General features: G+C 47.2%; 1 protein-coding gene across 8 annotated transcripts in view; it reads right to left on the bottom strand.

The window, feature by feature from the left end:
- Window positions 1-678: 678 nt before the first annotated feature.
- The window catches only part of PRMT8 (protein arginine methyltransferase 8), a 97778-nt gene continuing 86085 nt past the window's right edge, over window positions 679-12371 (bottom strand). For 6 of the 8 annotated variants that reach the window (XM_045467153.1, XM_045467159.1, XM_045467157.1 and 3 more), the window contains 4 exons: window positions 11283-11433; window positions 3694-3768; window positions 2356-2477; window positions 679-1579 (listed from right to left, as the gene is read on the bottom strand). In XM_045467153.1, coding sequence (XP_045323109.1) covers window positions 1496-1579; window positions 2356-2477; window positions 3694-3768; window positions 11283-11433 — 432 coding nt within the window. In that variant the 3' untranslated portion in view covers window positions 679-1495. The remainder of the gene's footprint in view (window positions 1580-2355; window positions 2478-3693; window positions 3769-11282; window positions 11434-12371) is intronic. The other 2 variants (XM_045467155.1, XM_045467154.1) reach the window with 1 other exon arrangement.

Genomic DNA, 12371 nt, shown 5'->3' with positions numbered 1-12371 from the left:
AGGTCCATGGTGCACTGAAGGCAGAGGCCAGCTTAGGCAGGGCCAAAGAAGTTGGGGACGCTAGAGATTTACCAGCCATGCTGGGGAAGGGGGCTGCCTTGGGAACCTGGGGCACCATCCTAGGACCCACGTATTTTTCACCTGTGCTGGGTGGGAAAGCTCTACTCAAGGTGGGTGAGCTCCTGTCGGTGCAAAGGGTGGCAGACCAGGCCAAACACTAGCCAAGGGTGAGGGACCAGGGACGAGACACTGTGCAGTACAGCAAACTCTCAGCACCCTAGTCTTTCACTCAGACCCTGCCCCAGTCTCTCCCCAGGGATCCAGGACCACCATCTCCTACTTTCTCCAGGCCCTCCCAGTGGGATGCACACCCTAGATTCTCCTATTCCTGAGGTTGGCCTTCCTCCAGGCTACATGTAGCCTTCCATTCTAGAGCACTCTTGGTTAGCTCCTGTCCTCCCCCCCACCCAAATTCACCCTTAAGTCCCTCTCCCCACCCTGTGAGAGTTTGCAGGGGACATGCTGTTGGACCAGTCCTGACTGCTTCTACCAAGGCACTACCTTCTGGGAGCTGGGAACAGCATCTGTTGCTCCTGTGATCTTCCATTCCAGTGTGGCCTCTGACCTCCTCCCAAACCCTCCCACCCCAGAGCACCAGGAACACAACCAGGTCATCGCTTCGCTCTCATGTGCATTTATTGAGTGCCAACAGAGTGCGTGGTACTATGCTCAGGGTTCAGAGCCACAGTCTAGTCAGAAGAAGACCAGAGCTACAGAGAACGTTTCATAGCTGCTTAACATCTGTAAGGGATGGGAAGTGGGGAGAACTAATCACAAAACAAATTCCTATTCGAAAGCAACAGAATCTCCTCTGAGAGTAATATATATTCTACGCGCACACACACACACACACACATACACACACACACACACACACACACACCCTGAATGAACACAGAAATATACCCACGTGGTTGTATATGCATGCATATACAGGTGTGGGTAAATAAACTAATGTATATGCTGTACACGCACACGCACACACGCGCACACGCACACGCACACCACCGCACAGACAGGTAATCTGGCTTATGCTATCAAAGACACTATGTCTCCAGGTTCTAGTGAAGCAATCTGTCCTAGATGCCTGCAGCATGCAAAACTTGGAAGTTCCAGAGATTCACAGTTAAGGAGGACAAATGGGTATACGTGTACACTTTTCCATCCTCGGGGGCCCCAGCCACAGCACTGGAGGTTGCTCTTTGTCGGCGACAACAAAGCCTCTGTGAAGGGCTCCCAGAGCAGAGCTGAGGAACTGGAAGCTCTCTGTCCAGTGGCCCACGGGAGCCCTGGTGAGTTCACCAATCTTCAAGGCAGAATTTAAAAACTCTGGTTTTCGAGAGTGTAGTCCTGCAAACGGTGTTCCTTGTTACAGAGCCGCAGATCGAGGTAAGAGTTTCTCTTCTTGCTCGCTGTCTGCAGCCTCCCACGTATGCTAACGCATTTTGTAGTCATTAGATACAGATGTTTCACACAGCTGTCCCTTAAAATCCAAATCTACCGTGAAATCGAGGTCTCGCTACAAAGGAAGAGCAAAGGGTCCCAGCATTAGTGTGGTAGCAAAGGCAAGCACCACCCCCTCCCGCAGGCAGAGGGATGGGTAACTACAGTGTTTCTAAGGTTTTCTAGCTAAGGGGTTCCCACAAACAGCCCTCGGGAATCTATTCTAGTGCCTCATTATCCACACAGGAAGTTCTTTGATTCCTAACCTAAAGCCTTCCTGTTATAATATAGAAATGTTCCCTCTGATTTCATCCTGAGAGAAAACAGAGTGGGGTGGTTGAGTCTTCTGTGGCACAACCTTCAAAGCATTCTCTAGATGCTTTTAATACACACGCTTGCACCCGCGGTTGCTCAGAAAGAATCACACGATCCCTGACCCACCAGGCTCGCTGAAGAAACGTGAACCAAACATCTTCCCAGCCACCAGAAGCTGTTATTTCCTGGGTTGGCTTGTTCTAAATGAGCTGAAACCCATGGCAACAGCCTCTGTGCCCAAAGCCCCTCGGATGCAGAACTGGAGGCTAAATGCAAGGAAGGCTGAGAGTCCAGAGTGGGTCCTCGAGAAAATCTATCACCCTTGAGTTTTAAGGGGCCATGGTTGGAGGCCTTCAGTTATACGTAGTCAGATCCAAACCCGGCTTTCTACTGCCCCTCCCCCAGTACTTTGTCTGGTTGTGCACAAGGCACTTGGGGCACCAGGGTGAGGAGGTCCTGGGAGCTCCAGGGAACCAGCTCCACGGGTCCCTTCTTCCCTCTGACCCTGTCCCAGACAGAGACTGCCTCAGCACTCACCACATTTTTGGCATTTGGCTTCATGGATATGGTCCCATAGATTTCTTCCCCCCTCCGGACAGTGAGGTAATCTTCCAAGTAGAAGACAGTCTGCTTCCAGTGGGTGTAGGGGGCATCGGGGGCTGAGGGGAGAAGAAAAGGGAGGTGGGAAGGAAGAGTCAGAGAAGATGTCTCCAGAAGGACTGAGGCTGAGACCTTGCCTAGAAGTTGCTGGGCTTCTTTTCGGATTCACCAAACCAACTCCCAGCACTTGTGTGGGTCAAGGCACCCAGCCCCTGGAGCCTGCCTCCAACCCCAGAAATCCTCACTCAGCCCCAGGGCTCTCCTTCCATCAAGTTCCCAGATCCTCCAGGCTGCTGATCTTAGCTAGGAATCAGAAGAGAAAGAAGCAGGTATTACAAGTTCCTTCCAAGGGGTGGGATGAATACCCTCTCACCAACTAAGCTCATTAACATAAAAGAATCTCAAAAGGCTACTGTTTTTAATTAGTTCAACAGAGTGAAGACGTTCAGACAGCGTAAGAGGGAGATTTGTAGAGTAGACCATCCTGTCTCCCCTAAATGACATCAAGTGTGCAAATTTCTTAACTAAACCCGTGTCCCACCAACACCCCAATCCTACACATAGGCTTCCCTGCCACTTCTCTGCCCTAGAACTGAACTGGGTACCCTTGGCTCACATCTGTTGTGGGGTTTCAGCTGTGTCCTCCTAACTGGATCCAAAAGAAGTAAGGGATATTTCTCATCCCACAGCCCCACCACTGGTCCACAGCTCACTCTTCCTGCATGATCCAAAGGCATACCAATCCTGGCGACTCCCTGTATTTGCCATTAAATCCCATCCATCCTCTCTCGGCACACTACATACTCTACAACCAGAAGAGGGGGCCTGCTTATGGGCCATCTTCCTCAGCAACAACTATCTCTGGAATACTTTTCCCTCCTAGTCCACCAGTCTCTCCCCTCCTCATCCTTCAGAGTCACTTCCTTTGGGAAGCCTAGTTTGGCCACCCACCCTGAGCTTTGGTTACCACAATGCCTATCATACTGCAGCATAAATGCCTTTGTCTTTTTTCAGCTGTGTGCTTCCTCCACAAGACTGCAATTTCCATGAAGGCAGGCACCATGCCAGACTTGTTCACTGTTATATCCTCAGTGCCTACCACCACACTTGGTAGATCTGTAACTACTACACTTATAGATGGCAAAACCCAAATAGTAGACACTTTGTTAGGCCTCAAGGTACCCATAGATGTTCAATTACATTGGAGACTTTGAAAACTATAGATAGTAGAAGAACCCATTATAGTAAGATCCTCTTGGCCCTTCAGTCTCTTACCTTCCTCCACCTGGATGTAGGACTCATTAATACTGATTTCCTCTTTGCTTGGGACCAGAGCTAAAAATGAGAAGACTTGGGGAGAATAATAATAAGTGCCTTTCAATACTTCAAAAACTGTCACATAGAAAGACATATGTGGCCTTATATATGGCATTGGAGGCAGAACAAAGGCTAGTCACTGGGAGTTACTAGAAGGCAGATTTTTAATTCACCAGGAAAAATTAGGGCTGTTCTGCAATCATCTGAGCTACCTGAGGTCCAGCTTTGAGGTGTTCCTATAACAAACACTGGGGATTTATCATGCACTGAGTCTGATCAGATCACTTCTAAGATCTTACAAACCCCAGGATCTATTTAAAAGGTAGTGAAGAGTCTTTCTTTGCCCTTTGCAATGAACTGGCTTGATCAAATGTCAGTGATCTGGTTAAAGACTTGGGTAGCCTTCAATGTATGCATTTGGGAAATCAGTGCAAACTCAAGGTCATGGCAGGAAAAAGCAGCCTGAGCATTTGGAAAGGCTGGAAGGGGGATCATGAACGTGCAGTCTGTGGCTTTTAGATCCTAGATACCCAAACATATCCAGCCTTCATGGCCTCTAAAGCATATTGCTGTCTACAGACAAAGTCCACCTGTCCCAGCCCCTTCCCTGCCAACTACATCTAAATAAATTGTCAAAAGATAGTCTCTGGTGTATACGGAGAATGGCAGCGTATGACTGACAGCACTCTCGCCTCCACTTCCTCCTACACCAGCTCAGACAGGTGTCTCTCCTGTTCTTAAAGACCTTCAGGCAAGGGGATTCAAGCAACTTCCTTCTGTCACCTAATCAGATGCCTTATGAGAGTCCCAGAGATTCACTGGCTCAGGTTTGGCAACCATCAAGCCTAGGTGTGTCTGGTGGTGGTCCAAAAAATACACCAGCCTTGGGTTGGAGAAAAGTGGGTTTTTTCCCCTTGACAACATCAAAAGTTTGAGAACCTCCCCAAACATTTCTGTCATGGGGTCCATCAGCCATGGACTAATCATCTAGACCACTTTTCACAATACTAATTCTCCATCAAGGTGTCCAGGAGAAACTGATTAAAATTCAGATTTCTCAACTCTACTCCTAGAGATTTGAACTCAGTCATTCGGGGGGGTGTGAAGGGAGCAGACTTGCCAAGACTTAAAAATCCCCCCCATGTGTTGTAGGCACAGAGCATGGCTGAAATCCCTTTACAAACCCACTCTTTCACATCTAATAACATCTCTTTGGTGGGCAAGAGTGGAAAGAACATTTAATTAGGCAACAACAGTCCCAGTTTCATGCCTCCATGTTGCCTTGTGTTTGCACTATGACCCTGGGGCTCATTTTATACACCTGCAGAATGTGGGGCATGATATCTATCTCCCCAAGTACTTTGAGAATCAGATGGGATGAGAAGGGGGAAAGTATATGACCAAATCTCCTGCTGTGCCCAAGACAGCTCCAGTTTACTTGTCTTCCTAGCATAACTATTAATAGCTTTCCTTTTCACTATCAGAAGTGTCTTTAATTGAAAGATAAATATGGTCTCCCTACCATAACACATTAACCCCATGTTAGGGTATTGCTAAGCCATTGAATTATGTGGTTATAATCATTATGGGAGGTGGCATATCATTTTATTTATCCATAATCTATGGCTCTGACCTTCAAAGATGTTCTACATCACTCTAGTGGTCTAGAATGTTCTGGGGAAGCATCCAGAAAGGTGCTAGGTGCAAGGGTGAGCACCCAGAACAAGGCTGTGGATGACATCTAGAATTCTCATCAGTAAATAAATCTTTCCCACCCTACCCTGCCCCAGCTATAACCTTCTAGATCATGTAACTTTCAGCATTCCCTTATTATGAAGATATATTTATCCTCTTAATATCCTGACCCCACATGCTAACCTCCCCTTTTCTCCCTCCCCTTCACAGTCTCTCTGGGTTGTGGGTTATGGACAGCTTTTGTTCTATATTTTACAGTGAGTATAACCAGTACTGCTCCCAACATTCCAAGTACATATGCATTTATTCATGCATGCATTCCTTCATTCAACAGACATCAATTCAGGATGCCTATCAGTTCCCAGATATGGTCCTAAATTTGGAAAACAGCGACCTATACAGCCTTGCCTCCCCCTCACATCCTATAGCCTAAATGAGAAGACTCTCAGGCAGCAAGGTCATCCTTGTGACCAAGGATGGGGATGCAGAGCTCAGGGGGCTGTGGGAACAAATGGCAGGGGCTTTCATAAGAAGATTTTTCCTGGTGCTTTTGGAAAGGGAGTGTAATCCTGCTTCTTGTTTCACTTCACAGTGGCTAAGTGGCTGGTAGCTTTGTCTAAAATTTAAAACTTGTTCTAGCTATAAATTTGCAATTTATATTGCCCAGGGAGATCAGAAGCTTTTTAGAGAATGAAAGACTATGCACCAAGAAGCTTCTCTGACCTGAGACAATGACTCACTGTCACCAGATGGCAAAGCAGGAAGGGGCTGCTAGGCATCTAGGTCCAACTACATCATCCATAATGAGCTTGAGGCCCAGAAAGTAACTTACTCAAGACCTATCTCCTTTGTCTGGCCGCCCTACCTGGCTGACTCCTGGAAAGACTAAGACTCTACCCCAGGTCTGATTCTACTCAAGCCACTGTCCCTCCGTGCACCCCCAAGGGTCCCTGCCCCCATCCACTGAGGATGTGTCCAAGGGGAGGGGCAGCTATGCCCATTGGCTGGCACAGCCTGGAACCCTAGGCTCCTGTGCCCATTTGCGACAGCTTCTGCCTGGAGCTGCAGAGAGGAGATGCCAGAACCATTAACAGGGATTGTTTTCAAGCAGCACAATACGTGATGTGCTTGTGAGTTGGCCCCTCCAGAGCCAGCTGTGGCTGGGCTGAGATAGAAAGCTCAGCTGGCAGTCAGTCAATGGGATGGGGGCACATATGGCAGGTTACATGCTGCATGCAGTTCAAAAATAGCTGAGCCCAAACAATACAGTGTACAGACATACACATAGATGTGATAAAACTTTTTTTAAAATAGCAAGGGGATAAAGAACACAGAATTCAGAATAATGTTCATCTAGAGGCAACATGGGGGGTGATGGGTTGGTGTGGAGCCTCCATTTAGTTAGGTGGTGAGCACACAAGGATTAATTATGTGACTGTGAATTAATTTACTTATTAATTATAAATAGTATCATTATATTTATTAATAATGTACTCTAATATTTATATTCTAATTAGTAGCCGTTTATTTCTTGATATCAACTAATGTATTTACATTCTAAGAACAATAACACATTTTTTTCTAGTTACTAATGTGTGCTAGTTAATAATTATTTATGTCCCAATTACTGAGGCAGTGGTGAGTTCACAGGTGTTCATTATAAATAAACAAAAGTGAACTGTGCCTGATTCAATGATGTCATGTACCAAGAATTAGGATTAATTCAATTCTGAGCATCTGAGGTCCTTGAAAACAAAAAGCAAATACTCTTTTCTAGATGGTCAAAGTATAGAGGATCAGAAAAGCCCACTGACAAACCCACACTACCTGGTAAAGATGTTTGCTACCTGCTGGAAGCAAAATCCCATGTGGACCTTCCCCAGGTGGCTGAGGAAGCAGTGAAACAAAGTATCCCCCCAATCCTGATCTCTATATGGGAATGCTTCTGTGAGAAGGACCTATGTCAACCAGAAGGCATAGGCCTTGATGAGAAAAGGTAGTAAGCGGATGGAGTTAGCTTTCCAGTTGATGTGAAAAGCATCAACATTGGCCAAATTTACAATCTTCTTGTTCAGGCAGCCTAGCACAGAGACAGTGGTTCTCAAACTGATTTGTGCATTACAGTCACCTGGAGGGCTTGGTAAGACACAGATTTCTGGACCCCACCCCAGAGTTTCTGATTCAGAAGATCTGGGGCAAGCCTTGACAATTTGCATTTCTAACAGGTTCCCAGGTCATGCTGATGCTGCTGGCCGTGGACTACACGGTGAGAACCTCTGCACCAAGGCATGGAAACAGGCAGTGCAGGACCTCTGGATGACCTTTCAGACCTACGTTTCTGGGGTTCTGTGCAAAGAGGAGGTGATATAATACTATAGCTGTAAAAAGACAGACAAGGGGTTCTTGGCTGGCTCAGTCAGTAGAGCGTGAAAATCTTGATCTTGGAGTTGAGAGTTCAAGCCTCACATTGGAAGTAGAGGTTACTTAAAAAAAAATAAAATCTTAAAAAAAACCAAAAAGACAAATGAGCTCAGACCTTGATCTAGACCCATGGTCTTTGAGCCTCTGAAATATAGTCCTCATTGTTTCTCACAGGGACTTGTGACGAACTACAGTGGGAGTATGGCCATAGAACAGGAAGAAACTGACCCAGTGGGCTGGAGACTTTAATACGAAGGGAAAATCCTCATTATCCCTCAGGCAGCCAGGGGCTGAGTCCTTCGATTCTGAACTTAAGGTTACCCAGGACTCCTTCCTGTGGGGCATCAGGAATGTTGTTCCCGCCATCACAGTGCCAGAGAACCACCTCTGGGCAGGGGTGGGACAGCCTGTCTGCTTGACCTCAAGGAATGGAAATAAACTCAGGGAAGGGAAACCCCCAGCTGAAAGCTATGGGCTAGATCCTAGGCTTTACAAACACACAATATTTCCCAGAGTATCTCTGCCACCCTTTCTCATCACCTGTAGCAGGGCAGACCCCGGTGGAAACATCATCCTGGAGATGGTAGAGGCAGGGCCAGCTTCTGTGGCTCCATCCCTGGCTTCCAATCACAGCAATGGTCCTCAAGCAGGCTCCTGTTCCACCCTCCCACCACTGCCACACCCCACCACTGTGAGGCTGAGTCTTACTTACCCTTCAAGGTCCAGGTAAAACCTCCCTTCTCCCTCCTAGCCATCCCTGCCTACCAGGAAGACAATCTCTCCTGCTGCCACTCTAAGAAGGGGAACAGCTAAAAATGACCAAGGTTGGGAGCCTCTGGTTTTCCCCAGGACAGGGTGCACCAGCACTGGGCCAGATGTTGGAGACCAGAAGATCATGATCTTGGTGGTCAGGAGACACCAGTTCTGGAAAAAACCCTTTTTTTCTTGGAAGGGCTGGATAAACCTCTTGCCCTCTCTGTTAATAAGTCAAAGAGGATCAATAATTGTCACCAAGGTTTCAGGAAGTGAAGAATCATGTCCTTGGACTCTGGTAGAGCTCACCTACCCTTGGCACATGCATGCTGGCTTGCCCCTAACGACATGCTCCTGCTTCCCAAGAAGACTTCACATGCGTGGCCAATAGGAACATGTTCCCAAGAGCAGGACTCAGATCTTCATATACTCATTTAACAGTGATCTGTTTAGAACCCACTACAAGCCAAATACTGCTCTAGAAGCCTGGAGTGCAGAGATTCATGAGATGTGATCCCAGCCCATGGGGAGACTGAGAATTGCAAACAGAGTGAAAAATGTTGAATAAGCTACATCTGACATTCAAATCCTGTGTAGTTGTTTCAAAAACAAAAACAAAAAATAAAAATAAAATAAAATAAAGTAGTTATGTCAATGAGGCTGTGAAAGTGTCTCCAAGGTATATTGTTTTTTTGTTTGTTTGTTTTGTTTTTTAAGTAGGCTTCAAGCCCAGCATGGTGCCCAACATGGGACTTAAACTCACGACCCTGAGAGCAAGACCAGATCTGAGATCATGAGTTTCTTGCTTAAGTATGCCCTCTAAGGTTTATTGTTAAATAAAGACAAGGTAGCAGAGGGCAGTGTGTTTGGTATAAGTCAACCCGTGTTTTAGGAAAAGTGTAGTTTGGATGTGGTACCATAGTTGGGGGGAGCTGGGTAAAGGGTTCACAGGACTCTATGTACTATCTTGGCAACTTCATATGAGAAGTATTTCAAATAAAAAGCAAAAAATGAAAAGTGGTTAACATATGCTTCTGGGGCACAGAACTGGGCTGGAGTGGGAAGAGGACTTTTTCCTTGAATTTAAAAAAAAAAAATTTTTTTAACATTTATTTATTTTTGAGACAGAGAGAGACAGAGCATGAACAGGGGAGGGTCAGAAAGAGAGGGAGACACAGAATCCAAAGCAGGATCCAGGCTCTGAGCTGTTAGCACAGAGACGCGGGGCTTGAACTCACGGACCGTGAGATCATGACCTGAGCCGAAGTCAGACACTTAACCGACTGAGCCACCCAGCTGCCCTTCTTGACTTTTTTATACCCTTTTTTTTACATTTCCATGACAAACATAAGCACAAGATGTCAGGAAGCCCCAAGAAGAACTCCTAAACTTAACCAGGAGTGAAGGAAGGGATCAAGTAATATCTGAGCTGAGAGATGAGGCCTGTGCTGGGATTGTCCAGGTGAGGAGTGGGCATAGGGGAGGTGTTTGGGGCTGAATTGTGTTCCCTGAAATTCATGTGCTGAGGCCCTAATCCCCCTGCACCTCAGAATATGACTATATTTGGAGATAGAGCCTTTAAAGAAGCCTTTACAATAAGGTCTTTGGGTGGGCCCTAATCCAATCTGGTTTGTGTCCTTTTAGAGTCTCCTCATACAAATACATAAATGTCCTAATCTCTTAGGACACCAGAGAGACACCAGGAGTACATGCCCTGTGAGAACAGAGAGAGAAGGAGGCCACCTGCAAGCCAAGGAGAGAGCCTCAGGAGAAAGCAAACTTGCTGGCACCTTGATCTTCCAGAACTGTGAGAAGTAAATTTCTGTAGTTTAAACCACTAGCCTGTCATACTTTGTTATGGCAGCTCTAGCAGACTACTGCAGGGAGAAAGGAGATGACAAGGGCCTCTGACAAAAGACCCTCTTGTCCCCATGAAACACCTGGGTGGACAAAGGGTTGGCATGTGCAGAGGCAATAGCCTAGAGATTTAGGAAGCCTTTCTAAGTTCAGGGGACTGTGAGGTGCTCAGTGTGACTGGACCCTGTGTGTGGTGCAACAATGAGACAGGGGAGGAAGGCAAAGCAAAGGAAGGGCAGTGAGAAATGAGTTGGGAGAAGTTGGTAGGGGGCCAGGTATGGTGGAACCCCCACTTACAGGGCAAAGACACGTGGGTTTACCTGCTTCAGGCAATGAGGCACCTCTGAAGGGGGGCTGGGAGGGGAGCTCAGGTGGTCTTTGGGGAACACTGTCAGGAAGGATGGATTGGGGTGGAAGGAGACAGAGAGACATAGTCTGCAGTCTACCGAGAGATTCATTGAATCCTGAAGTAGGGCACAGTGGTGAAGATGGGGAAATCTTATCACACTCTGTATCCTTACCCCTCACACAGACTATGCCTAGAAAATGTTCAATGAACAAATGTGCCCCTGAAATTGGGCTTCCCCCCTGCTTCTCTCCACCGAACACATACTCTCAGCTCTGATCATACAATATACACTTTCATTTACCTTCTCCTTTTGGCAGTCAAAAGTGTGGGGAAGTGCTGGAGAAGGCTTACAAGATGCTAAGCAAGGGCTTATGCCCCAGGTCCTTTCCCCAGGTCAGGCCAGCCCTGGTCACTTCCACAAAGCCTCAGCGTGGAGGGTGGGGAGGGTCTGGAGTGCCAGCAAAAGGCTCACCTGTGGAAAACCCCATTTTCTTGTGGCACTTGGTAAATTCAATATTAAAATAGGTGACCAGGGCGTGGATGTAGTCATTTCGCTGTATCTGCAGGCAGAAGGCAGATGTGAATGACAGCTCTTCCGTCTTCACCGTGTAAATGTCCACTTCCTGTGGCCCAGAGAAAAGAGAATGCCAGACACTTAGCATCTTCACTAGGTCTGGGTCCTGGTCAGCAGCTACATTCCCGTGGAAGACCACTGCTCTGGGGCTACCATTTACTCTTGGGATGGATCCCCAGGCCCACCCACCACCTCCCAATGACCTCATCCATCCTTTCTTAGGGCGGGGTATGCTCAGGCAATGGTGCAAACACATTTGAATCAGAATGTGAGGGCAACAGAATTAGGAAGGTAAATCTGCTGGGGATGGGGGCTTATGGAGCAGAGGGTGGAAAAGGGAGAGGATTAATGAGACAGAACATTCCTGAACCCAATCTGAACAGCCTCAGAGCAGTCCACCTCAGCACTGCTCTGCTCATCTAGTTGTTCTCAACGTGAGGTCCCAGATGATGGGCATTAGCATCACCTAGGTGCAAATTCTGTATGGGTGGGGTCGGGAGGGCATCTCAAACCTATGGGATCAAAACAGCAATTTGTACTTTATCAAACCCTCCCAGTGATATCAGTGAACCAGATTAGTCATTTCCCAATTTTTTGATATTCAAGTTCCCAGCAACAGGAGACACCAAGTATTATCTTAGGAGTGACGAACTGAGCCCACCCACAGTCACAGACTAAACTAAGGGGAGCCCTGCTGACCATCTACACCAAACCTGAAAGGAAGGAAGGAAGGAAGGAAGGAAGGAAGGAAGGAAGGAAGGGGAGAGGGAGGGAGGAAGGAAGGAAGGGAAGAAGGAAGGGAGGGAGGGAGTTAGCGAGAGAGAAAGGGAAAGAGAGAAGGAGAGAGGGAGGGGGAAGGAGGGAGGAAGGAAGGGAGGGAGGCAGGAAGGAAGGAAGGAAAGAAGGAAGGAAGGAATGTAGGAAGGATGGTAGAAAGGAAGGAAAAGAAGGAAGAAAGAAAGAGAGAAGGAGAGAGAGGGAGGGAGA

This window comes from Leopardus geoffroyi, chromosome B4, assembly GCF_018350155.1.
Source record: "Leopardus geoffroyi isolate Oge1 chromosome B4, O.geoffroyi_Oge1_pat1.0, whole genome shotgun sequence".
In the NCBI taxonomy this organism is placed as follows: Eukaryota; Metazoa; Chordata; class Mammalia; order Carnivora; family Felidae; genus Leopardus; species Leopardus geoffroyi.
This window is presented reverse-complemented; position numbering and strand designations above follow the sequence as displayed.